This window comes from Dinoponera quadriceps, unplaced genomic scaffold (assembly GCF_001313825.1).
Source record: "Dinoponera quadriceps isolate SergipeBrazil2010 unplaced genomic scaffold, ASM131382v1 scaffold566, whole genome shotgun sequence".
Taxonomy (NCBI): Eukaryota; Metazoa; Arthropoda; class Insecta; order Hymenoptera; family Formicidae; genus Dinoponera; species Dinoponera quadriceps.
This window is the reverse complement of record NW_014555972.1, coordinates 2,994,734-3,021,463: the sequence shown is the minus strand read 5'-3', so window position 1 is coordinate 3,021,463 and position 26,730 is coordinate 2,994,734. Positions and strand designations below refer to the sequence as shown.

Here is a 26,730-nt window from a genome sequence, read left to right as displayed (position 1 = left end):
ATCGCTTATGGAAGATTTATTAGACGAAGACTTTGGTACATATAAAACCTGAAAACTGTACATATTGAAAAATTAACTGTAAATATTTTTAAATTAAGTGTATAGCGTAATACGTTTAAGTTTGGCTTTGAGTCAATTCGTTTCATAGGCTCTACTTTATTGGTCTCTATTAACTTCTCCATTATCTTCCCTCTGACGTAAAACAGATCGATATCGCAAAGTCGTTAAATAGTAACAGTTAATATTGTGGAAGAGTCAACATTGTACGTAATATTAGTAGACGATGAGAAATTTAATAACAAAAAATTCTTTTATGCAGTATGTGCGAAGTAGATATATTCTTTATTAATATTTGAAGTTTTGGAGAAAATATTTTCATCGATGAATAAAAGAAAGGGAAAGAGAAAGGGGAAAAAGGTAGATTTTTCTTGCACCGATGAGAATATGCAATAACAGTCTCAGATAAATTAGAAGATATAAATATAAATAGGAAATATAAAAAGATATAAATAAGAAATAGGAGATAAATAAATATTATCGTGATAGAAGTACTATGATGAACATTTTTCTGTAACTAAGCATAATATACGTAATGTCATATTTTCAACTCATGTAAATATTTAAGGCTCACGGTACCACATGTTGATTCGTGATAACATGAATTCGTTTGAACATATGGATTTCTATCCGACTATGTAGTCACTATCGGACTGCACGGATTTATCGGCATGTTTTTTTTGCGCCACGTGATATCACGCAAGTACTCCAGTAACTTCTCTAATTAATTTTCATAAATACGTAGAATGGCACGTTTAATTTTACCAGTTTTATTCACACGATGAAAATCGATAAATACTTTTTCCCTTTCGAGAAATTTCCTCTCGAATAAATATTCACGGAATGATCCTATTCATTCCATAAACAGCGTTACTAATAATTAATCTTTCCAATACATTTAATTCAGATAATGGCAAATGTTGGATAATCTGCGAGTATGCTTGTGGATTTTGTAACTTGACGGTTATTCGCACGAGGATTCTCGTCTCTTGATCTCACGAGAAATTGCATGAGTTATTTCCATTTTTCTCAGTCAGCTCAGTTCAGTTGCTTCATGTCGTCTCTTCACGATAAGTGCTTATCCTCACGATGGTATTTATCTCATAGACACTTGTTGATGCAGATTAAGAGTGAGTAAATATATGGTGCTATGCATAGTTCAGAAATATGCTTAATCGAGCACTGTCGCAACGTATCAAAGAAGTCATGATGAATACGTGACTGTCAAAGTGTTGACTTCGAGAACACGAGCATGTGAACCCCTACCATCGACCGCACGTCGTGATGTTACGACACGTCGTGTAGTATCGTAGCACGCATTGTACGGTTGGTTGATTGATTGCCAGTTGCGTCGGCGAAGACCCACGGCGAAGGTCTATCGCCGCTCAGCGAAATTATCGACTTGTTCACGGCATTACATCCGTTCGTACCAAAGAAAGTGAAAAGCCATGACACGCGATATTAGTCGCCGGCGGATATATTTGTCCACCGTGTACCTCCTGACCGTCGTAGTGGTGGTATTTTCGTCGTCGTCGGTTTGCTCGGCCGCCGTTTACGACGGTGATACGTTCGTCAACATGACGAAATCGTCGCTAAAGATACTCGGGATCTTCGGCCACTTCGGCAAAAGTCATTTCGACGTGTTCAAGCCGCTCATGGAGGAGCTGGCGCGCCGTGGCCACCGTGTTACGGTCGTCTCGCACTTTCCCAGGAGCGAGGACGCCAAGGCGAAGGAGCCGTTGCCGACTTACAAAGACATCAGCATATACGACCCCGATCACGGCGTCTATCTGGATGTGGTCGACATTCATATGATCAAGCACAATATCCTTCAGCCGGCATATGAACTCATGTTTCTGAGTTTCATGGCCGACATGGCGTGCAAGACCGGCCTCCGGCATCCGGCCGTCCGGGAATTCCTTCGGTCCGACGAGGAGTTCGACCTGATCATCATAGAGACCTTCAACACCGACTGCTTCTTAGGTTTCGTTCATAAATTCAAGGCGCCGTATATCACCATATCGACGCATCAGATCATGCCGTGGGTCAACTCGGACATGGGCAACGAGGACAATCCCAGTTACATACCGATTACATTATTAGGGCTGAACAAACCCATGAATTTCCTCAGTAGACTGTACAACATGCTGTCATTGTCGATCGCCAAGGTGGCCTACAACTGTTGGTTCCGATTTCGCGATCAGTCTGTCGCCAACGAAGCGTTCGGGCCGGATCTCCCCAGCTTGAAAGAAATTGCTAGGCAAACACAGGCCCTGCTGGTGAACACTCACAACAGTCTCCACGGTAGCGTACCTAAGTTGCCCAACATTGTCGAGATCGGCGGCATCCACATTCCTACTCAGGTGAAACCGTTACCCGAGGATATAGCTGAATTCTTAGACAATGCGCACCAGGGGGTGCTCTACTTCAATCTGGGTTCGATGATTAAGATGTCGACGATACCGCGGGAGAAGCTGGATGTGTTGCTCAATGTACTCGGCTCGATTCCGCGGAAAGTGCTTTTGAAGTGGGAGAACGAGGTCTTACCGCGTAAACTGGATAACGTCATGGTCAAGAAGTGGATACCTCAATTCGACGTGTTGAGTAAGTGAAAAAAGACGAACAAATACTTCTTCCTCTTATCATAGTTTTTTTTAAGAGATCGTGACTCATACAAACGACGTAAATAAGTTATACGTACGTGACAATGAACGTAAATAAGTTATACGTACGTGACAATGAACGAAATAGACGCACTTTTCTTGAAGGAAATCGAATTACTGGCTCTAAAAATCAAATTAAGATTGTAAGTCTTTAAAACAAGTCGGGAGTTATAAATTTCGGGTTAGTATACGTGAGAAAACATTTCGTATTTGTGTTAAAATCCTCGTTGAAATTGTTCTGTTCAATTTCTAACATATCTGTATGTTAAACATATGGTATTTGTATTATCTCGATATTTTGTCTTGGCCGTGAAAAGTGAGCGTATATAAATAGAATAAAATAACCAAATGAATTTGTTTTATTTTATTTATAACATAATTAAACCAATCATACATAATGTAATAAATGAATAAATTGCGTGCAAAAGACATAAAATATGGGAAAATATAATTAAATATAACTTACTTATTTTATTCTATATATATATATAGCAAATTTATATATATATATATATATATATATAAATTTGCGCGTATGATGAATGTATTCTATGAATAATTTTATAAATATACGTAGACATACACACACACACTTGTGTTCATAAACATCCGCATGATTATATAACGCAGATCATGCTATATCTTGTGTCGCAAGTGGGATTACGTAGTAAACTATTAGAGTTGTAGAGCGTATTATCGGAGACACAATCACGTGGTAGTGTTCCTTTTAAGAAGTACTTGGAATATCATCAGACTTTTGCTCGGTCGTTATTATGATGCGACTCGTTATGATGCGAAGTCATTCGCATACTTTAATTTTACAATTAAATTGAGAAACAGATTAAAATTCTGATGTGAGAGATAAACGTTAAAAGGAAAATTCTAGTGTAACAGCTCTAAAAAATAGAGACTTTCGACAATTTTTCCAGAATTTTTTCAGGATCTAGTTTTTAGTATATAAAACTCATCAATTTAGTAAGGCGAAAGATTCGAACACACTTTCGATAGAGTGTTCATGTGAACTAAATTATGTGTGAACACTAGTCATGTAGTATATTTGGAAGAGACAAGTAGCGCGTAAAGAAATAAATAAAAATGAATAGCGCGCGATATTTGGAGTGAAGAATAGCTCGTTTTCATTATACTTTCAAGTTGCAATATTTCAAAATAATATATGTCATATGTATATCTACATACGTGTACTACGTTAACATATTACGTTCTACAATAATGTTAATTAAAAAACTTTTTTATTGCGGAATTTTATTCTACGCAAAAAAAAGAAACAAACAACTATTGTCTGAAAAATATTTTCGTACTTCTTATTTTTTTAAAGATATTTAAGATACTTAAGATATTTAGAAAAATAACTATTAAAATGATTGGTTCTTCAATAATTTTTTATTCGAATTTTATCGAATTTACAGAAAAATAGCAAGAAACAAATATTGTTTATTTTCTTTTCATAGAGTTCTGAGAATTTTTTAAGAATGTTTTAAGAATTTTTTAGGAATTTTTTATCAACTTTTTGGTATTATATTTTTTTTATGTTGCATTAAAAATGCGTTTATTTTGATCTACAAGTCTATTTTCTCTCTCTCTCTCTCTCTCTTTTTCTTTTGTCTATGTGTAACTTAGCAATTTTAATGTACTCGCTATCCATGCGAATTATATTAATTTATGGACTTTCAGAGCAATAGTTTTGTTGCGCGTAACAAATACACGCGAGAGGGTTGATTACGATTGCAAATGGTTTCGCTTCGCGACAGCCATTTCCGTAAGTTATGCGACCATTTTTGGGAAAGATTAGACGCCAATTTGCAATGGTTATGCCCCGCTAAAATATTCATTCGACCGTTTTAGATATTGTTTGACATATTCTATTGCCCTCGAATACTATGCTCGCATAATGATCGACGGCCGCACATGCAACGTATGATGATTACTTATACATGTGTACGCGTGGACATGTGTTATATTTGACCTGAGTCGACGAATAAACGCGTCTATCGACGATGACCGTGAGAAATTGGAATACTTCCGGAAACAGCCCCGGATTCTCCGCGTGGGGCGAAACTAATCGCGCTGAATCGCGTACGAAACATCGAAAGCGGCTTTCGAATCTCCGAAATCGGCACGGTAGCCACGGTATTCGCTATTCAACTCGGATCGCGGACGGGCGAGCGTCAAATAGTTCTGGGCTGACCCTGGAAAGCGGGCACATTTTAGGAGCTGCTTTTGCTGTTTGAAAACGATCCCCGCCAATCTGCCAAAACAGCGATACACGCCATCGGACGAGTTAATTGGACGCTGGGAATTTGCCATTGCCATTTATCAAATAATATGAATATTTAGTTTTGGCTTTTAAACGACAGAGAAAACCGCCTGGACAGTTCTGTGCGTTTCAGAACAGAAAACTGGAAAACGGCTTTGCAAAGTAAATTTCCACGGTAAAAGATGATACGTAAGGCATTTCATTTTTTCATGACTCGTGGAGTCGATGCGAATGTTCGCGTGTTAGGAAAACAATTTGATGTTTGGTGCAACTCGTCGTTGATGCAAAATCGAATGATACTAGGCGGTTCTAACAACATGTCTCGAATATTTCGGCAGTTTTAGCGGTGTCCGGGTCATTTGCCCGCGGATAGTTCGCCCCGTGTGGCCTGCGTGGTGGTTGGCGAAAGAGAGAGAGAGAGAGAGTGAGAAAGGAGGGGGAAGAGGGGGAGGGAAGATATACGGAGTCGTGATAGAACGTGGTAGAAGGCGAGATTGCTGCGAGAATTTTCGCGTAAGCAGTTTTGCAGCTCGGCCTCTGTCGAGTGAAACGACTTTAATTAGGCAACTCGCTAACGACCCGACGGCAACATAAATCACTGTTAAACCTTTCCCGACTACGCCCGAGAATCACCCCCCGTTCACTCCCGTCGTCTCGCTCATTTTCTCTCTTTCTCCCCTTCTCTCTCTCTCTCTCTCTCTGTGACATCGTTTTCATGTTTACATATTAGAGATTATCAACCAAGATTAGATTTTGAAATTAAACAACGGGAACCGCGGAGAATTCACAAAGTCACGAAGTTCGATAACAAGTCTGGTATTAGACAATTTCACAGTTACATAAAACGTACTACACTCTTTAATTTCTCGGCGTGAAACGTCACGCCAAATGAGTGAAGATTCACTCGAGAGTGAACACTTTAATTCTATAACACGGTAGGAGGTAAAAAAAAAATAGGTTTTATATGTCAAATCTAATGATATAATTTATTCCCCTATTTTAACTATGAAGATTTAGTTCTTAGCGCCAAAATAAATTGTTTTGCAGTAACATTAAAGTGAAATCATTAAAGTGTAATTAAAGGTTAATAATATCAAAGTAGGTTTCTCTTACTAATCTATAAGCTATCTCTAATTAAGCTATCTTTAAGTAAGCTTCTTCTTGAAGAGTGTCAAAGTAACATGAAAATGTTGATTTTGGCATATGTACATATGTATACGTATGTTTACATATTTATAAACGAGAGGGGCACACGGGAGTGAAATCGTTGACATTGTTAGAGGGATGTCGTATCAATAATCGCGGGCGATTATTTTTATCTGTTTTCTCGACACTATCGCTCCCGATCGTATCGGTACACGACTACTATCGCCGCGATACGCGGTTGTTAATGAATTAAACTCGTAATTTGCGATCAATTACGAATTACACCGTCGAACCCCGTAATTTGTCTGTTAATTGCATTGTAAATTATGGATTCTTCGTTGTTGAACGCGCGGAGCGTTAGTGTATGCGTAATTAATCAATTAAGAGCTCGTCGTGCGTGGAAGATTACGCGCTCTTTGGCAATTCCATTTAGGATCCGAGTCATTTGTAACGCGTTACAACAGGACACTCTTTCCGTGTCTCCGACATTTTTAGTGCAAATTGCGATTTGAATATTTCCAGCGTGCGCCCCTCGTGTGTCGGCTTTGTAAATGGAACCGTTGTTTACAGCACCATCGAAAAGGCTATTGCACTTGCTCCCACCCCGACTTTCCGGCCGCTGGCTAGAATATCAACAGTGCTCGTATCGCTGTGAAACAATATTTCAATTCATTTCAGGCGATAAAGCAAATCAATTAATCCTCTCTCTTCTTTTCTTCTCTTTTTTGACGTAAGTTTCCTTTGTCGTAAATTTTCATTTGCCATTTAATTAATCGTAGTCGCTGATTATGCTTTGTACAAAATTACTAATTTACCACATATCGTATCTTTATTGCATTTCAGATCACCCGAACGTTAAGTGCTACCTGGGTCACGGTGGGCTCCTTGGTCTCTCCGAGAGTATCTATGTGGGTGTGCCGATGATTCTGATGCCGATGTTCGGCGATCAGTTCCACAACGTAGCCGCGGCGAAGAACAGAGGTATCGCCGAGATGGTCGCGTTCAACAACCTGGATGAGCATTCCTTAAGACTCGCCTTGGACAAGGTCTTCAACGACACCAGGTATGCCGTCTATTTCCCAATTTATTCTCATTGAATTCTGGGGGGAGGATAGGAAGGTACATCGAAAACTGGTCACGCGCGCGCGAAACAAAGAGGCAGATAGGGTGATCAAGCGGACAGACGATGGAAGGGAGGGGAAGCGTGGAAAAGGATCGTGACAAAAAATAGGAGAATCCCATAATCTGTCCGGATATTCGGAATATCTCACGAGCCATCCGGACATATCCGGCGAGTGCACCGCCGAGGCACCTCCATTAATCCGTAGAGCGCGGCTCACTGGCGTTCCAACCCACTGTCTACACCCGGCTGCTCTTATCCCTTTTCCCTCCCTGACTTTTTTCTCTCTCCAACAGCCTTCATAATCTATCTATCCTTCTCTCTCTTCATTCGACTCGCTCCGCATTCGTCGTCTCGCTTATTCCCCGAAGAAACGGTATCTCGCGTTACGGAGGAGGGCGACGTTTTTTTTCCTTCCTCTCGTCGCTTCCTTTTTCTTCCTCCTTTACCTCCCTTTCCCGCAAATTCGAGGCATGAATCGCGGAAAGAGCGAACGTGTTCCCTCCGGTCGCTCAGAGAGGCTCCTTCCCTTGATCTCCCTTGGCCAGTGTTTCACCCTTCCGACGATCGACGCGAGCAGCGTCGTGGTGGGTAGCGAACGAACGGCCCGCACGCGTATCCACGGCGCGGGAAATCGCCTGGGAAATTTCACGGGCGTTAAATGTTTCACGGGAGTATCGAATCAACGGCACGCCGCTACCGTCAATGACGACGAAGAGGCAGGCTGAAATGAAATTTTACATTATTCAACGCGCCCCCTGCCTTGCCCTCTCCTCTGGCACGAGCATGGTCAACTTGTTAACCGTTTTCGTTCACCACGGTCTGTAAGCACTCTTCATACTCCGGAGTATCGAACACACGGATATCCTCCATGGGATAAGTCGAGGGGAACTGTATGTTACACGTGGCTAACTTTCGCGGGATTCTTACGACGACGACGACGACAATGACGGAGGCAGCGGTGACGGCGATGGTTTTCCGCTTCCCTCTGCGGAGGATTTCCCTCACGATGATTCTCGGGGCGAGGCTCAAGTAAAAACAACATTTCTCGATGCTGCGAATGATTGAATTTTTTTTTTCTTAGCTTTAACTCGAAAAGATTAACGGTTCGACGGTACTCACATGGGACATTTCCAATTTCTATATAGCGATTCTAATCGAATTCGCGTTTCAATGTTTACGTGCCGGCAATGCAAGTGCGATTATTGAAATGGACCGGATGTGCGTCACACTACTGAACGCGCTATATGGCGATTCCGCATTGTTTTAGAAAATACGATACAATTATTTGAATGCGGTATTATATGAGCGGAGAGAATACCGAATTATCAGGCGGTTTGGAAGCGCCGTTAACATCATTTCGCACGATGATGCCGGCGTCATATGGGTCTCTATAACGCAGTAATTACTGCGTGTCGCGAATTTACGAGCATAGCGTGCGTGTATTTAATGCAAAATTGCGACACACAGTCGCAGTCATCTTTTCACAAGCCAACTTTTCCTTCTTCTTTTAGCAGTTGATAAAATTTCCAGCGTACACACGCGCGCATGTGTGTGTGCGTATTTAATAAGTCATAAAACGACGCGCGTTTTATTAAAATAAATACCAATATTTGTAATTTAATTTAATTCTCATATTCCATTTATCAATTATTCTGTTTGTCAATTAAATTTCACGCTCTATCCGTCGTCTTTTGTCGACAGATGGGGCATTTAAATGTAAATGGTCTTCCATATAAAGGGAAAAAAATTCAAAAATTAATACTATAAATATTAATTTTTCCCATTCGCGATTTAGCCGTTATTAAATTGTTAAAATAAAAAAACATAAAATCACGTGCCGTTGTGGCCTCGGTTGTATGTAACTTGTGCAAAGTTGCGAGAATATCTCGTTACGCGGTGTCTCGGGATTGTTATAAAATGCGGAATATAAATTATGAAACAAATATGATGAAATGGCTGGTGAAAATATAGGTCGTCCTGTGAAAAAGCCGGCGTGGTTTTAATATTACAATTTTCGTCTAATTACAGTCACTTCGCGTGGCAGCTAAAATAATAGAAAGCCGCGCTCACGTACGCTAACATACTTACACACCTACGTGTACATATGTACACGTAATGCAGTTCCGATAATGAAGGGAATTAATTAACGGTAGAACGTTCAGCAAAAAGCAAATGTTTGGCGGGGTGGCGCAATTCGCGGATTGAAATATTTACATTTTCCGGCAACTTACAGCCCGTCAAACCGGTTGTAATAATGAGTGGAGTAAATCGACAGGAATCGCGACTTTACACGGTTTGTTTAATGCGGGCGATTCGCGGGGCAGATTCAATTTAATTGTCATTGGGATGCAATCGTAACACTCGCGATAATATCATATCTTACTTGACGTCTGGAACATCCTTCGGCAAGCTTGCTTTTTCTTAGCAAAAATTAATCACCATTTTGTCACTTTCTTCTTACAATTTGTATCATAATATTGAATTTTTATAACAATTTTTTGTAAAAAATCAGATGTGCGATTTTATAGTTACGAAAAATCTTTTCGCTCGTTGCAGCTCGGCCTTATCATTAGACATCCGTAGGAATTGTGCCCGATTCCGTCGGATAAACCAATCAGGAGCCTATTATCAGCGATGTAAGAGGCGAAGTGCGGGCAGGCAGGCAGATAGGCGTCTGGGTAGGGGCACGCCACTAGAAAAATAAATTAACAACGCCGAGTGTGTTCAATTATTTTGCCCGACTGTCGCCCGTCGTCGTGAGAGGCGAGGGCTTGTTACGCGGCGTCGCATTTTCTCGTTCTCCGTCCGCAGAATCTTCTCTTTTTTTTCTCCTCCCCCTCCCCACCGAGTGTCCACCGTCGACCATTACATCCCTTATGGGCGAACAGGTGCGCCGAAGCACTCGTAGGATCCGCCGCGGGTCCTCGTTTCTGCCTCTGAGAGAACGAAACTCCCTCCCCTTCCCTCCTCCTTTCCGTTTCGTACGAGGAATAAGAGTGTCCCCGGCACATTTTGTCTCTCGAATAAATCCGGCCGGAAGAGCAACGCGGGTGAGCAACGACAGAAATGTCGTATGAGGAGGGGGGGGGGACAGGAGAGAGAAGGAGGACGTCGAGGGAGGAAGCGGTATGGTGGCGGAGGTGGTGGTCGTCGGAAGTGGAACGCTCGTGGGAAAGAGTAAGGACGAGAACAACAGAACAATAAAGAAGACGAGAGGTGAGGTAGCGGGCGAAGTAGGGGGATGCGAATGACTGCGGGAGGAACCTGCAAGAAGATGCGGGGGAGTTGAGAGGGGGTGTCGACCTAACTCGACGACGAAGCCGCACTACGTTATCCCTCAGCCGTAACCGAAGCGCACAGAGGGAGGGAGAGAGAGAGAAAGAGAGAGAGAGAGAGTGTCCAGAGGTAGAGTAGGGATGAACAAGAGGAAGGAAGGAAGGAGTGCGGAGGGAGCGTGGTGTGTACCCTCGTACCTCCTTACAAACTGCCGAAACTTTGACTACCGTCGCCCTTACGTGCCAGCTTGGCTCCTAAGTACATACTACTTCCTTAGTTGCGGTATGCGTACGTGTCTGTGTGTGTACGTGCGTATATGTTAGATAAGACTAAGTATACAGTGGGTGAAGGTGAGTGTGCGAGGGCTACTCGGTACAGTGCGCTTAAGTAACGTCTGCGAGTTATCGCGCGAGCTCCACTCCCTGAATGGGGGGTAGTTTGGAGTCGAATTTGATTATAGGTCCGAAGTACTTTCGTACTTGGTAGAAGAAGATGAAGAGGGGAGGGGACCCACCACACAGTCGAGAGACTGGTTTATTTCGTATATCTCTCGATACACGTCCGCCCGCCCGTGTTGTCGTCGTGGGTCCTAGTTGCGCGAGATTAGGCGAACGTCTTTCGACCCGCCGGCCGAGACTTTCCGAATGGCGAATTACAGCCGAGCGGAGAGAGAAAGCTCGCTGTGATTTTCTTGTAACATGCGTTATCCCCCATCCTCGGCCACATCCTCGGAATTGAATATAATAGCCGCGCTGATTATATGCGGGATTTCGCATCGTTTCGAATCAGGCGGAATTTTCAATTCAAACGCGGCCATCGACCAAGGGTCGATGACCAAGGGTCATCAGCGTGTAAGAACTTACACGACGAATTCAAGAAATCTTAAAATGTATCGTGCGAATCTCTCTTTCTCTCTCTCGTGTACTGAAATAGCTTCGTTGAATAACTTCTTACTTTAAATTCTGAGGTCCACTAAATACCTTTTTCAAAGGTTATTATTTTCTGGCTAGAGAAAATGGCTCTCTGCGAAGAAGAAATCTCGCCACGATCTCGCGAACGATGCTTCTTAGCGCCCTGTCATCTCGCAAAGAAGATAACGGACCTTCTTCAAGATTCTTCACAGCGATCCGATGTGTGCTCTCCTTCCTCATCCGCTTACCTTTCTCCATCTCTCTCTCTCTCCCCCTCGTCCTCTCGATACCTCGTTTGTACTTGAGATATCGTCTAGCAAATAACCTCTCTCGAAATTCAGAATCAGACGCCACAGCTCAAATACATCACTAGTGCGATACCCACCGCTGACATTGAGGCTGTAAGATCAAGTTGGCTTACAAGTGCAATCACGCGCAGTGATCTTCGGGGGGATTGAACGGCCACTTCGCATCCCCCGCACTTGTGGCGGAGGATAGGAGAGGTGGCATGAGAGAGGGGACGAACCGGGGTAAAACCGGCGAGGACAGAGGGTGGGGGTGAGGAAGGAGAGACGCAAAGTCAGAGTTGATGCTGGCACGGCTCTTTCCCGAGAAGTCGTAAACCGTACTCGAGGCCGTATTACAGTAATACGGCTCTTAAGATCGTGCTGATTATATTTATCACTTGTGGAAACGCGCGTGGACGTTAGTCTGGTAAGGTCTGGGTTCGAGTAACTGCTTTTCGATCACTGTGCAGTTACACGTAGGCGGCATCGCAGACGCGGAGATGAATCCCGCGTCGAAATTTCACATTTTCTACAGTTCAGTCGTTATCGAAAATCCCTCAGTGAAATGAAGTTATTAAAAAATCACACGCTTTCCGCGCGAGCAAAATAGACAACGGACGGACAGTTGGGAACGCTCGTTCGCCCACGTCGTTCTTCGGCGGGTCTGGCGTGCCCATAAATCATCCTCAATGCGCGATACAAATCACCTATTTACGCGTCTGACGATCGTTTCGTACGCACGCTAAAATCCTGAGTCTATCCAGTTACTTATCTAAAGTGATTAGATATCAATACATCACGAAGCGCCGCGATATGAAATCGATATGAATAAGTCAGGATGCTCCGAGATATCGTTCCCGAGATATAGTCGCTGTCGTCTTTGAAGGTCGATCGACTGACGAAGATATATAACGATGCCGTATCGATTCTATCTTGGTAGCAAGCAGTGGCTACTTAACCGGGAGATAGTGTTCGTAAATCAACACCGAGCGATAATTAAGCCGCACGGGAGAGAGAGAACGAGGGAGGGGGAGAGCAGCGCTTTCGGATCGCTCGACAATTTTACATTATTCATGCATGTTATGTCGTTGCGTTCGACGCAATTGGCGCGGCTCACGTGACGTTATAAAACGACGTGCTCGTGGCGCATTTGTCGGAAAGAGAAGAGAGAGAAGCCATCGCGTCGTCTCGTTCATTATCTTACCCGTGTAATAACGGCCTGACGGGACTGACAATTTTTTTCGCCACGTGTCTTGGATCGCGATCCTCCCCCTTCGGGCGGTACATTTTTTCTGGTTTTCTCTCTCTCTCTCTCTTCCTTTTCACAATATGAGCGGCGATAAGCATCCCGAGACAAAGGCCGCGTAAAAAACGTTGCGGGCAGACTACGCATTCGGCGAACAAATACGCGTTGAAAAAGTGCGATTTATATATTCGCCGTTGTGTAAAGCGCGGTCGTGATGAATTCAGCCGAGATGACGATCCCGCTGATAATAGCGTTGTCATTAAAATATCCGCGGCAGATTGAGTGCGAGCTCAATCACGGTATAACCCGCCGCGCCGATTAACGTCTGACTATTATATAACGGTACTCCGCTATTTTCCCTATTATTACAGATACATAATTCGCCTATTAATGGATCGAAATTCATCAGTTTGCCTGTCACTAAAATGACGTAATGTAATACACACGATACGGTATCACACGTTCGCTCGTTCGAACGCGGTGTAACGCAAAAAGGGTGGTGCCGTGTAAAAAGCGATGCATTTGCATTTGTCAAATATGCGGCCGTCCATCTTGATGCGCGGAGTCGGTTTAACGCATTTCGTTATTGATGCGCCATTCGTCGTTCCCACCCGAGCGATAAAAAGGGAGACAAATATTGCGAAAAATGTAAAAACAAATGAATTTAAGCGGGTTCACAGCGATGCAACCTGCGCGATTACGTCGCCACTTCCGTCGATAATTTCGTGTTACTAATTCCGCTGACGCACCACGTGTGCTCCATTATTTCATGCGCGGTGTGTTTCTTTTTGCTCGGCCGTCGATTTGTATTCACGTCTATTTCGCGAATTTGTTGAACAAATATATCGAATGCTTACGGGCGAGCCTATAATTACGTCGGCAGCGGCGAACGCATCTATCTATACTATTTAAACCTATAAACTTTCCAATTCGTTTCCTATTTATACTTTAGGAACTGGAGAATCCACTATTAGAAAATTTACCGTTCCTTCTTAACAACATAAATTTTAATAACAATAAGTAGCAATAACAATATGCATGTAAAGTAATAAACGCTGACACTTGCTGTAAGAATAGTCCCATTGATTCTTTCACTCGTGCGATCATAATTACAAGTATTCGACCATATTGCATTATTGGGCTCCCCTAATTAGTACTTTTATCGCGCGTGTACAGAACATATACGCGATATAGTCAGCGACCAAAGATAGATCCACTTCGTGAAGGAGACAATTGCAATGGAAATTGTAGTAACTTGTTACTTCTCGAAACATATCGGTAGCGATTATTATTTAACGGTAATTATTCATCGAAATGAATAACGAGTTTTTTCCTTTTTTTCTAATAGTTATTAATAGTAGTTTTTCTTTTTAAATAGTAGGTAACGAATTTTTTCATTTTTTCTTTTTTTCTTTTTTTTTTAAATAGGAAACGAGTTACTTTCACAAGATATTGTCCTGTGTTGACGCGGGTTACGAATACGTACACCCGGTAGAAAGATGTGCGCGTACACGTATATATAAAACCGATCTCGTTCCCCGGAGGCTTCTCCTTCGCCGGGTGCTAGACGGCGGCCGGGAAAATCCAATCGCTTCCCGGCGATATACGTCTTTGTAACTCGATAAGTCGCTCGAGTAATGCGACCGAGAAGACGATCGGGTGGGGGGAATTTCGTTGCAGGTTCGTGACGCGGGACGACGACGGTGGCAACGGTGGTGGTCGCGCGATGTTATGTGAGATGAGATCAAAAGTCTTACACTGCCGCGGACGGTCCGGTCGTTCGAGAGCGTGCGACGATGCGACTGTTAAATCGTGGAACGATTCCATCGTAGAACGTCGACACGTCGGAAAATCGCGAGAATTTCGCTCTCAAGGAGGAGGAGGCGTGCGTCGAGTCTCACGGACTGGATCGATCGATACACTGAGAAAATAATTTCGGCATCCCCGAAACGACTTTTAGAACGATATGATAAGAAAGTGAAGAACAATTGTGACAAAGTAGTCAAAGTTGTAAATATAAGCGTTTTTGAAGTATCGTTTACGGAAAAACATCTCTCTCACGTCCAAACTTTCGGTCAGATCTCGGCTTGGCCTCGTTCGGTATGTTCGAAATCGCTTCGAAATAAATTAAACATCTGGCATGCATTCGACCGACGTACGTACGTAGATCTTAGATCCCTGTGGTCTTGCTACTCGATCTTTATGCATCGGCGACGCTTGCCAAGTGTCCCGCCCAGCCCTCCAACTGGAAATACTTATTTACGGGAGGAGAACACATATATCGGTTGTCTCCGGCGAACGATTACAGCGCACCATTGACGACGCCTATACACGCGTGATGGCAGCTACACCGTGGGTAACCGGGAGACGATGAAAAGGAAGACGCATATAGCGCGTTTCCGCGGAGCGCCGAGAAGGATGGTTGAGATTGACGATGCGAACCGGAGCTTATTTATATTTCGCGCGTTTCGAGACGAATAAAATATGTAAATGTTTCATCGAGTGTTAAGAGAGTGAAGATGAAGAAGTCACTTTTCGGTGAACAAAAACTTGCTTCTTTCGTTGAACGTTAAATATCTTTCGATTCGGAAGTTCGAAGTACTAATGATTGATAAAGACTCTCGGAGATATTCAATTACCAAGAAATGTTGAAGCTAATGGGAGCCATGTTGCGATTAATGATTTCATCGGGAGTAATTGTTTTCGCGTGCACCGAGAAATTTTCGTATTTACGCGAGGCACTAATTAGTATCCATTTTTATACGGCAGATCGATCTTGTTTTATATCAATTTGATTCCTTAGATTTGATTCAGATTTGATTTTCTTCGTATATTAAATATCTATGAAATATTTGTTGACGAATAAATTTTTATGTTTCTTAAGACTATAATAGAATAACTAAAAAAAGAGGAATGACTAGAAAAAGCCTCTTTAGAAAGATGAACGGATCCCGAAAGTCGGTATCTTGTCGGCCGAGTTGAATTCACAGCTGAATTATTCGGCAAAAACTCCCGATTAATGCAGGTCTGGTACGATAATTGCTCGATCATCTGGCCGATCCAGTCAGCGTTATCGCTACATTGATAAATAGTATAACAATGCGCCGATCATCGGCGACCGAACGAAATCGTATCGTTGCCGGTTCGTCGGCGAACGGCTGCAGTCGCTAGTTATTATGATTGAACGCTAATTAATCGAGATACGGCGCACATTCTCTCTCTCTCACGGTGCGCATAATTATCAAATTAAATGGATCGGGCTGCGGCAATTTTGTCGCACGCACTGCCATTCGTCCCGGCCGAGAGAATTATTTTACGTTCGTCGAAGAGTGAGCGTTCGATATTTCGTTGTCAACGACGCTAGAAAGAAAATGGAACGTGTTAACGCCAGTTTGTCCAGATTCTGGTGTCGAAAAAAAAAATATAAAACGTCAATTATTTTTTTATTTTTTCTCATTCAAAATACCGAGTCGATGCAACGCTGTTAAAAATGTTAAAATCGAGGCGTGTTCCTACCGGGACACCCCGTATATCCAAAGGGATGTTATTGGCAGAGAGTATTGTCGGCGACAAAATTATTGCGCGATAATATCGGCTAGCGACGGGACAAGTTCGCAGTCGACTCGCAGTTTGCGGCGGAGCCTTTTAACTCGGCTAATCCGATGGGGAAGACATTCGGACGGTCGGTGTCAAAAGGTTTGTTACTCCTGGATCCGGTTAATCTTTTTTCCTCAGCCCGTAGGGACGGACTCGCCGGTACGTGACTTGCGACGGGTAAACTTTTATTAAAAATCTAATTGGATCGGAAGCCGGGCCCACTCCGCCATCAGCTTCTTTCCCAGTATATATATATGTGTGTGTATACGCGGAAAAGAATATTGTGAAACCTCTCGGCGCAACGTCGCATCCTTCCGCGCGCGCTCGCACTATGTTAACCAATCCGGAAAAATGCATCCAGACCGGAGAGTGAGTTGAAAAAAGAGAAAACTGTCCGGCGCATTTTAGGATACCCCGTGTGCATGTCCTCCTCAAAGGAGAGTTCTGAGAAGGACACGTTCGTAAATCCGTCGCGGCTCCTTAACTACGTTGACCGGCTTCCCACATTATTTTCCGGCGGTGCCCGTTTATCCTGGTTGTCGCATCTCACTAATCTCAAGCACGACTTCTGATCCTCCGTCGAAGCCGCAAATGAGTTATTACGATTTAAAATTTAGAGTAGGCGCTTTCCGTGACGTGTGTAAAATGTGAACATTTTCTTTTTTGCTGAGTAATTTACAAACCGTCTAAATAAGCGCAAACTATCATTAAGAACATCAAAGTGGCGTTAAAATTTGTACTTGGGATAACCGATGAATTTTCAGCACCTTCGCAGCATTTACTTTGTCAGATTGACGGGAGGCATTATTCCCACGGACCGGCGAGGTCGATGACAACATAATTATGAGTGACATGCAGTTACAGATTATCATGAAATCGGCGATGCGAGCGGCGATTTGTGACGCGGATTTTTCAAGTCTGATAACCGGGTTATTTCTTATCGGGATTTTGCGATAAATTAGCGAGGGCGAATATCGAGACAAATTCATTCATTTTTCGGGTATTACACGGCGTTTTGTCCGACTCGCTAGAAATGCGCGTTTGTTGAATAACACGGTTCAATCAATATAAATTGGCAGGTAACTGTCGCGCGAAATTCACGTGAATTGGCGTAAAACAAACGCAATTAAATATCGTAAATATTTGCCGTTAATAACGTCGACGGCAACATCCGTTTTTAATTGTTTCGCAGCGTGAGGCTAACGAAAGGGTGGTCCAATATCGCGTGCTATGGAAATGATTTCTTTTTTTCCACCAACTCGTCAAACGATTGTTTAATCTCGTATGAGACGTATTTTCCAATGAAAAAAAAAAAGGTGAAGAAAGTTCGCGTGATATCTACATATGAAAATATCGAGATAACTGTCGAAAAGTCACGTTTTTTAATTAACAGTATAATATAAAAGAGATTGACACTTCGATCGCGCCGAACCGCTAACGAGTTCCGAGATACATAATTGTGTACGATGTGCGACACCGTAATTGTAATCGAGCGTCATTTCGCGCCGGCTGTGAACATAACGTGCTCTGCGTCAGCCTCTGCTTTTCCACTTTCGATCAGTTCGATGCACTGCCGTCGGCCACTGGGCAAGCGAATGTTTCGCGCGTGTTCTGCGAGAGCAGCACAATTACTCGCGGATAATATCGACGTACGCGCGAGCGAGCGATCGTCCGACAAATATTTCGGATGAAAACGTGGTCGACTAACAACACTTTCATCCGGAATGGAAAAAAAAAAAGAACAATAGCCATCCGGCCGGATTTCGTGTTATTTGCAACGGCGTTGCGCAAGAAATTACACGGATGGGAGGGGAGGAGGGACGATACGAAATTATTTTCTTCCCTCGGTTCCGCGCGATTCCGCGTGTGTATAATTTTCGCGAGTTCTCACGAGAATTTAATTCGCGACGATTCACCTTTATTTCGCGTCCCTTTATTTCCAGGTTGCTCGTAACTTCACAGAGTAATTGCAGAATTCAGCCGAGGGGAAGTTAATCTGAAACTCGTTAAATCTGTCTGTCGTTGAAACGCAAGTTGCCTTGGCGTGCTCTCTGTGCACGCGTCATTCGAAGGGATTGATTCACATTTTCGCGCGTACTCGTGCGATTAATTCCTTCTCTCTCTCTCTCTCTCTCTCTCTCGCTCGATAAATTTAACGGGGGCGCGTTTGTTCAAAACGCATGAAGATTAACCTCCATCATACAGATCATTTTCTATTTTTTCATCCCGCGTCGAGTAATTTTTTACTTTTCCGCAGTTATTATCGCGGACGTTCCAGACTTCGCGGGAAATGCGTTGATATTTTAGGAAAACAGGAAGTTAGAAATTTTGGATGGCTCGCGGATGAATGCGCCGCGCTCGCTCGCGGCGCGGATATTAAAGCCCGCGTCGCATAAATCGTCGGCGGAATCATTCGCCAATTTTCATCGTTGTGGGCGAAAAATAAAAAAAACAACTTGTTCGTCGTATTTACGAGCGGCGTGACTTCGGCGAGCCGAAAGAATTCAGAGGAAACGAGGGCCGCGCGGTTGGCTTCCTTCCTGGCCGACAGTGATACCGCGAATATCAGACCGGTTGAATCAGCGGGGACGGTATTTCCGGCGGAAATTAGCGATCGATCAGATGAGCCGGCTATCTCTCTCTCTCTCTCTCTCTCTCTCTCTGCAACCGTGCTTCTCTGCAGCCGCTCGGCAGCTGTTTCGCAGCTCGCTGATTGCGACGAACGAATGTTATCGGCTGCCGCGACGACGGCGATACTGTAATAATAATACCGTACATGGCGAAAAACTAATTTCGCAATACCCGGGAAAATTGTTATCGGCCGGAAGTACACCTGACGTTTGGCGCGCCGTTACGACTGGTTTATTTAATACGCGCGGAATTCCGCGTCAACTCTGCGAGCGCGCGACCTGCGAGTGATAAATATAATTAACGTGCGTATTCTGAAAGCCCATTCGTAGGTCGAGCCTCTGTGCGAGCGTTATAATTATAATTCGCCATGTTCGCTCGTTAACATCGTGACAGACGAGGTGCGCAACGATGTGTACACGGTGTGCTGTTGTTGCAGCAGAAGCGTGTCGCGAAAACCGTGTTTATCGGAGATATCGCGCGATGAAGAGGGTGAGAAACAAACGTCTGACGATTCCGGCGGAAATTATCCCTCACCGTGTATCTTTTTAACATCTTAATCTTAAGCACCTTTATCCTCTTCTATTTCAATTGCGCGAAAGTATCATGTACCGGAAAAAGTTCGCTCACCCGATACTAATGAAGATCTATGAAAAATTATGAACATCATTACGAATATAAATATACTTTTAAGTCTTTAGACTGGCATTCTGTAAAGGAGTGACCTCGAATTTTCTTTTCTCTTAATAATTTTCCCTCCGGCGGCTCGTAACTTGTATTTAATATTCGTCGGAAGGTAAATCTTCACAGAGGGTAAACGGATGTAACGTGAACAAGATCGGTCGCGCCAGCAAGCATAATGTATCGCCGGGACGGAAAAGTGAGTCGCCGACGGCGGCCTGGTCCGCGCGAAGTATGAAAATGTGCGGGACTTATGAGACTTCACGGTGTTCCCAAGTTTCTATTACGTCAATTCCAAGTTGTGAGAAAAACTATTTTCAGCGCGACAGAAACTTCATCCCCCTCCTCTCATCTGTCGTAAACGGTGAGTTATGCGTCCGACGCATCAGACGATACTTAAGAAACATCCTGTATATTTATTCACTTTCTACGACAGCGTAAAATTTATCACACCTCGAGATGCTCCGTGTTGCTCGATCGATTTCGCAAACTCGTTGCAACTTATTCGTTGTGAATTGGCTTATTTATCTCGGCTACCTGCCGAATTATTTATCTCGCAATTTACCGATTTGTCGAAAAATTCATGCGACACAACGAGAAATTTGCGCCGCCGTTTCTCCGTCCGAAATTGCCGAACTTTCGAACATCGTACGTACGTTCGCGCTCAGTTCGGAGTTTCAGCGGGTTTTGCGTGACTTCCCACCGAAATGAGCGCAGCGCACACGTACGAGGTCGCGTGTGCCTCGTCCAGGGATAAGTAGGAAACGAGGAGTGGGAAGCGGGGACGGAACAAGGGCTTCCTCCCGTGATAACGTTGCAAGTCGGAAAGTAAGTTCGCGGCGTGTCGCGACAGACGATCCGAGAGATATCCGTGGGAATTATGATCCCCGAGAGATACGGTTCGAGAAAGGATGTCGGGAAAAGGAGGGGTGGGGGGGAGTAACTTCGCGACATCTGACTTTCCTGACTAAATAATTCGCTCCCGATAACGGACGAGGTCCGGTGGGCCGCCGGTATCCGTCTGCGAAAAACCGCTCCTCGGCAATTACGTATCAGTCGCAGCCCTCACATCCCTACATCCTCCGAATCCGCAAAATGTACAGGGTGCTCTCCCTCGATACGCTGCGTTTTTCCATGAGCAGAGTCACTCCGTGACGAGTGCACCGATGAAAACATATTTGGTATTTGCGACTATAATCGTACAGCAAAATTATTATTACAGTCCGGTGAATTATTTTTGTAGTAAGTGTTACTATATCGTCGGTGATAATAACACTTGCGTGTATTGTTTTCGAAGAAACAAAGTGACGGTGCTGACGAGAAAATTGATTCTTCCCATTTTCCGCTTTGTCTTTTGAGATCATTCGATTTCCTCCCGCAGCGCAACGTGCGGCACAAATTTAGTCCGACTCGGCACACTTTCAATTTTTCTTCACGAAAAATTCACATAATCGCGGCATCTACTTCGCACGCGTGAAGACGCGCTATCCTCAGACACCGTATATACGCTCTTCGCTCGAATCATATCCTCTCTTTCCTTCTAATCGAGCCGAAGATAACGCCGCCGGTTTTCCACCGTCTATCGTCCATTACGGCGTGTCCCGATTGTAATGGCTCCCCGGGATACTCAGATCGCCGTAATTTGATCCCCGTTTTAAGATAAGGACCATATTAACTGCGCGATGGCCTAAGCCACCACCACCATCAACGTCGCCCCACCCCTTCTCTATCCACGAACACTTTCCTTTGTGAGCACGCGGTCAGATGGGGGGATGATGGCATATGCGTTTCGACCGCATCACTACGGTACCATTAACATTTTAATCACTCGCGTAATGTCGCCCAGCGCTAATTATGCCTAACTTCTAAGATTCCCTTCATCGTCTAGTACAGGATTATAGCCCGCGAAGAGGCGATGGCCGGCTAAAGTTAATTAAGCTCTAAGCTGAGATTGCGTCAAATCGTATGTCTGGTACACATCAAATAAAAGAAAAAAAAGCGAATGGTACATTAATTTCGCAAAAGTAACCTGTGAATATTAGACTCACCGGATTCTTTACACGGAGAGAATATTATATATTGAGAAATATATACATGTATATATAATGTTTTATAAAATGTATATATTATGTATATATAAAAGTTTCGGCTATCGAGTCGAATTTCGATTCTGCGTTAAACTTTTATGTCTACAAGACAGCGGAAGCTGAGGTAACAAAGTAAATTCAATTCTAATGATATAATTTATTTCCGTTTTGATTCTGATGATGTCTTAAATTTCCGTTTTCACTGTGTTAGTGTCGAAAATAAGTTGTTCAGAATAGAAGTTGTAGTATTGAAGTTAAACCTGTAAGAGAGTTAGTGTCGCTAACAAATATTACCTATCGTCGAAGCAGGTTTTCACTAATCTACAATCTATCTAAGCAGGCGCAAACTATTCCGAAGGGTGTCGAAATAACATCGGAATTTCAACTAGTCGTGTAAGATCACGTAAAACCACTTCGTTGGCGTCGATGAATTAATATCCCTTTCTCCCCTCTCCCTCGCTCGCCTTGTCATCTCTTCGTGACATCCGTGACACTCCAGAAGCACGTCGCGGACGACCGCTGACAGGCAGCGGCAACGGCGGTGGTCCAACGGCGAACGGAAAGGACGTCGGGCGCGCCGAAAATTGATGGTTAATTCAAAACCACCGCGGGGGCTGCAACTGAATTTGGCCGAGGCAAATAATACGGGGCACGAGTGGCGCGACGGGAGTGTCAGGGGGTTAGGGTGCACCGCGACAGGGGGGATGAACACAGCGGCGGTGCGCCAGGTTGATTCGCGGACTGCAGCTGTAAACACGAATAATGGAGAGTACCGATCGGTAAATTGTGTGCTCGGCTTCGTCGAGGGTGGTCACGCGCGCGCGAGCGTGGTTCTTGTCACCCTTCGTTCTCTCCCTCTTCCTGTTCCGCTTACACGCTGTCCCCGTTGACCCTTAAACCCCGTTGCCTCGTCGTGTGCTTCTTTCGGCGCCTCTAGTCAATCAGAGCGAAATTGTAAATACAAACAAAAATGTCAACGTTTTTAAAGTGTCTCAATAATTTTTTAATTTTTTGTTTTTAACATTTTTCTTTCTTTTTGTCCTTCGCGATAATCTGTGATGCTTTCCTGCGAACTTTCATTCTTCGTATTCTCTTGCCCGGCTATACGTTTACTCGCAAGCAGCGACGAAAAAAAAAAAATGAAGGGAGAATTCCCATTGCAATTCTTCTTTTTTTCTTTTACTTTAGAAAAACGAGCGATCAAATATGTATGCACTTCCGGTGCAATACCCTCTTCTGCTTTCAGCTACAGCGAGAACGTCCAAAGGCTTTCGAAAGCTTACCGTGATCGACCTGCTACACCGTTGGAGACTGCGGTATGGTGGACGGAATATATTGCCCGCGGCAACGGCGGTCCTTACCTGCACAGCTACGGCGCGGATCTCGCTTGGTACCAGTATCATCATATCGACGTCGTGCTTGTTTTGATTATCGTCGTGGCATTGTTCGTCTACATCCTCTTCCGGTTGATCAAGCTGCTGTCGTGTTTGCTTCACGCTGTCAAAGAGGTGTACATCAGCGCGACCAAACCGACGAACAAGTGGAAGAAGGAGAATTAATGACACGGTGGGAACACGGTTTTTCGCCATGAGGACAGGGACACGTTAAGAAAAACAAGTTATTTCACAGAGGACACGAACCGGCTTTCGCATGGAGGGAATAGTGCGTCGACAGGTAGAAATAGATCAGTCGTTGCGAAATTCTCTAGCGGACAGGAAAACTTTTCGCTGTTGCTCTGATATGATATGATGAAATTTCCTGTTTCGTGCAGAATTTTACACACACACACACACACACACACACACACACACATATATATATCTGCATTGCAAATGTTTATTACAACTAATCCCGCTTTGGTACATTTGTTTAGATCAATATTATTCAGACGATAAGAGGAATTCTCAAATTCGCCGGGAGAAAAGCAGAATTTGTAGTCGTTAGTAATGTTTGTAATGTTTGTAATATACACAATTATATGTATACGTTCTTTTTTGCACACTTTTTTGCACGCTATAGTTATTTTTTGCATACTTTCACTAATATCTAAACAAAATTTAGAGGAAGGTTTAACGAGGAGAAAAGTAGCGGTGAGGAAAGCGAACAGAAAGGGATTATGAAGGAAGGAGCAACGAGACAGAAAGTTAGGTGAGGGAAGAGGAACAGCGGAAGAGCGAGAATGAGGAGACAGAAGGTTGGAAGAGAAAGTGAAAAGGACAATGCGAGACAGAGAGAGAGAGAGAGAGAGAGAGAGAGGGATATACTAGAAGACCGTGAAAAGAAAGGGAGGGCAAGAGGGGGTGGATGGAAATTCTGCGAGAATATGGTGGAGAAACGCACGAGAGCGAGGCAGCTTTGCGGGCATTAAGGGGTATTTCCCAGGTGGCCTTGTCTCCCATTGCGTCAACCGGCTTTCGTTCCTGCAGCGGCAACGGCAAGCAAGAACCACGACTGGGGCTGTCGAGTTTACGGTGATGGCGTCGTCGTTTGCAGCGGTGCCGCTTCTCTCTCTCTTTCGTATCACCTGGTTGCATGCCGTACCCGAGGCGCCATTGGTTTCAACTCTCTTCTCATCCGCAGACGCCTGCCTAGTAAAAGAGAGAGAGAGAGTCCACATGTATTCGTGGAATCGACTGTTGCCGAAACAGGCTTGCGCAAGACCGTCGAACGATAGTCAAATCGTGATGTGCGATTAAAGTCCCGTGTCACACTACGCATCGCGGATTCAGATTGTCAACTGCGCATCGTTGACCATCCAATGGATCTCCGGCTATTTCAATTTGATCGACCGGTTATGATTTAGTAATACGAGTCCAATCCGCGTTTGCGATGCGTAATATGAGACCGACTTTGAGAATAGTTTCGCTTCCGATCACGCTTCTCATCTCTCGAAAATCTCTCGAAAATAGTCTCCCACGATAGAATCCTAAGTACAAGTAAAAAATAGAATTTATCTGTTAGATTAGTCATCTGAATCGTATGATTTAAACACTATTTTGTTAGCGACCTCGATTAAAACCACGTGACATATACAATGGTGGTGCAGGAAAGTTGCGAAATTTTTTTCCCGGATGAATTTCGGGACGCATCTCGTATCCATAATAGAATTAATTTATCAATTATTTCCAGGAGATATATTCTGAGCGTTACCACCAGCAATTGATTAGATCGAGTGACACACTTGAGGTGAAAAGAGAGACCTTTTACCAACCGACGGAAAGAGGAAGGTGATTTTGTTACACTACAATGCGCGGTTACACACGGCGAAAACAATCTCGAAAGTCATTCCCCGACAGGGGCTGGGAAATTCTTCCTTACGCGGCGCGTATTCTCCAGACCTCGTCCCTTCGGATCACCATCATCCTTTCCGATCCTTACAACATCACCTGCTGGTTGATTCTCACTTCAAGTCTCCCGAAAAGGTCGACAAAAGCATCGACGAGTTTAACATCAACATCGAAACCACCGTCCTCCTTCCGAAGCGGATTTCGCTAATCACCCGAAAGAAGTAACGGAGACCATCTCGAGGATTGAAAGATTATTCGTTTTTTCTTTCTTCTGTAAATAAACAATATATTCTTCTGTAAATAAACAACATATTTTCCTTAAAAAGCCCGGTAATTAAGTTGTACACCTAATGATTGTCAGATATCCTGTAAATCTCTGTCTAAAAATCCTGAGAAATCTTTTTTCCGTGTATGGCTGCGCACGCACGTACGTACTCTTGTCTATGAAAATGTAAATCCTGATTCTCTAAGGGGGCAACAGGTGCTCGATGTACCAGCCGCGATATCCGGCTTTGTACTCCTCGCTTTCTCCGTTCTCCTGTGGTTTTCTCTCCTGTTGTTCCTTCGCGCTGTCTTATGCGTTTTATAACACGTATTAACGTTTTTGTCGTGCTACATTTATTTAATGCAGCTCCTCGTGGCGGGCGTGCAACGCTTTTTGCAGCCGTGGCTTCGCGTCGTGGGAATAATTAACGCATTTAGTGATGCGCCCGCACGCGCAGCCTGCAATCAGTCCTGTAAAAACTGAAGATTGCGCGCACAATGTCGCGGTAAAAGCGTTCAGTTTTTTTTCTTCGCGGGTCACTTCGTTATCCCGGCCGGTTCACTTCTTCTGTTAGCGATATTTATAAACTCGCGCTACTCGTAGTAAACGAGGACATTAACTGATAAAAATCCCCGAAGATTTCGAACGAAATGTTTGCTTACAATGTCGCGAAGACACGTCGATAAATGTAAATTTATACAATCGTTTGATCTTTTAATTTATCAGTTATGAATATTAATCCGTAAATACTACAAATATAATTCATCTTTATTTATTTTTGTAAAGTATAAGAAAATATATATTTTTTTTTTCATTTGAAAAGAATTTTCATTCGGTGTTAAAATACGTATATTGGTATAAATAAATATATTTTTAATCCACCGATCCAATATTTTTTCTATTTTTAGATACTTTTCTCTCAGTGTGTATACGTGCGTGTGTATGTAACATCGTTTATTTAATCGCTTTAGTCGCATTTAATCGACACATTGGTGAGACTTTATCGCGGATAAATTGACATATTAAAAAGAGAAGAGTATTGAGAAATGAGTATTACTTTTTGTTTACTCTCGCAATCGGCTCGCTGGCGCGAGAGTGTATTTATATAAGAACTTGAAAAAGATTTCAAAGAAGTTTTTGTTACCTCTAACGTTCCTTCCACGTACCTGCGAGATGTATGCGAATGAATCACCGGTAAAAT

At 43.6% G+C, this 26,730-nt stretch overlaps 1 protein-coding gene across 1 annotated transcript; it reads left to right on the top strand.

Annotated features, from left to right (window-relative positions):
- The first annotated feature begins 1,375 nt into the window (after positions 1–1,375).
- LOC106746262 (UDP-glucuronosyltransferase 2A3-like) lies at positions 1,376–25,001 on the top strand. The gene is made up of 3 exons (XM_014622640.1): positions 1,376–2,661; positions 6,985–7,204; positions 23,224–25,001. The coding sequence occupies exons 1-3, from the start codon at positions 1,506–1,508 to the stop codon at positions 23,534–23,536; spliced, it is 1,689 nt and encodes a 562-aa protein (XP_014478126.1). The 5' UTR covers positions 1,376–1,505; the 3' UTR covers positions 23,537–25,001.
- The last annotated feature ends 1,729 nt before the right edge of the window (positions 25,002–26,730 follow it).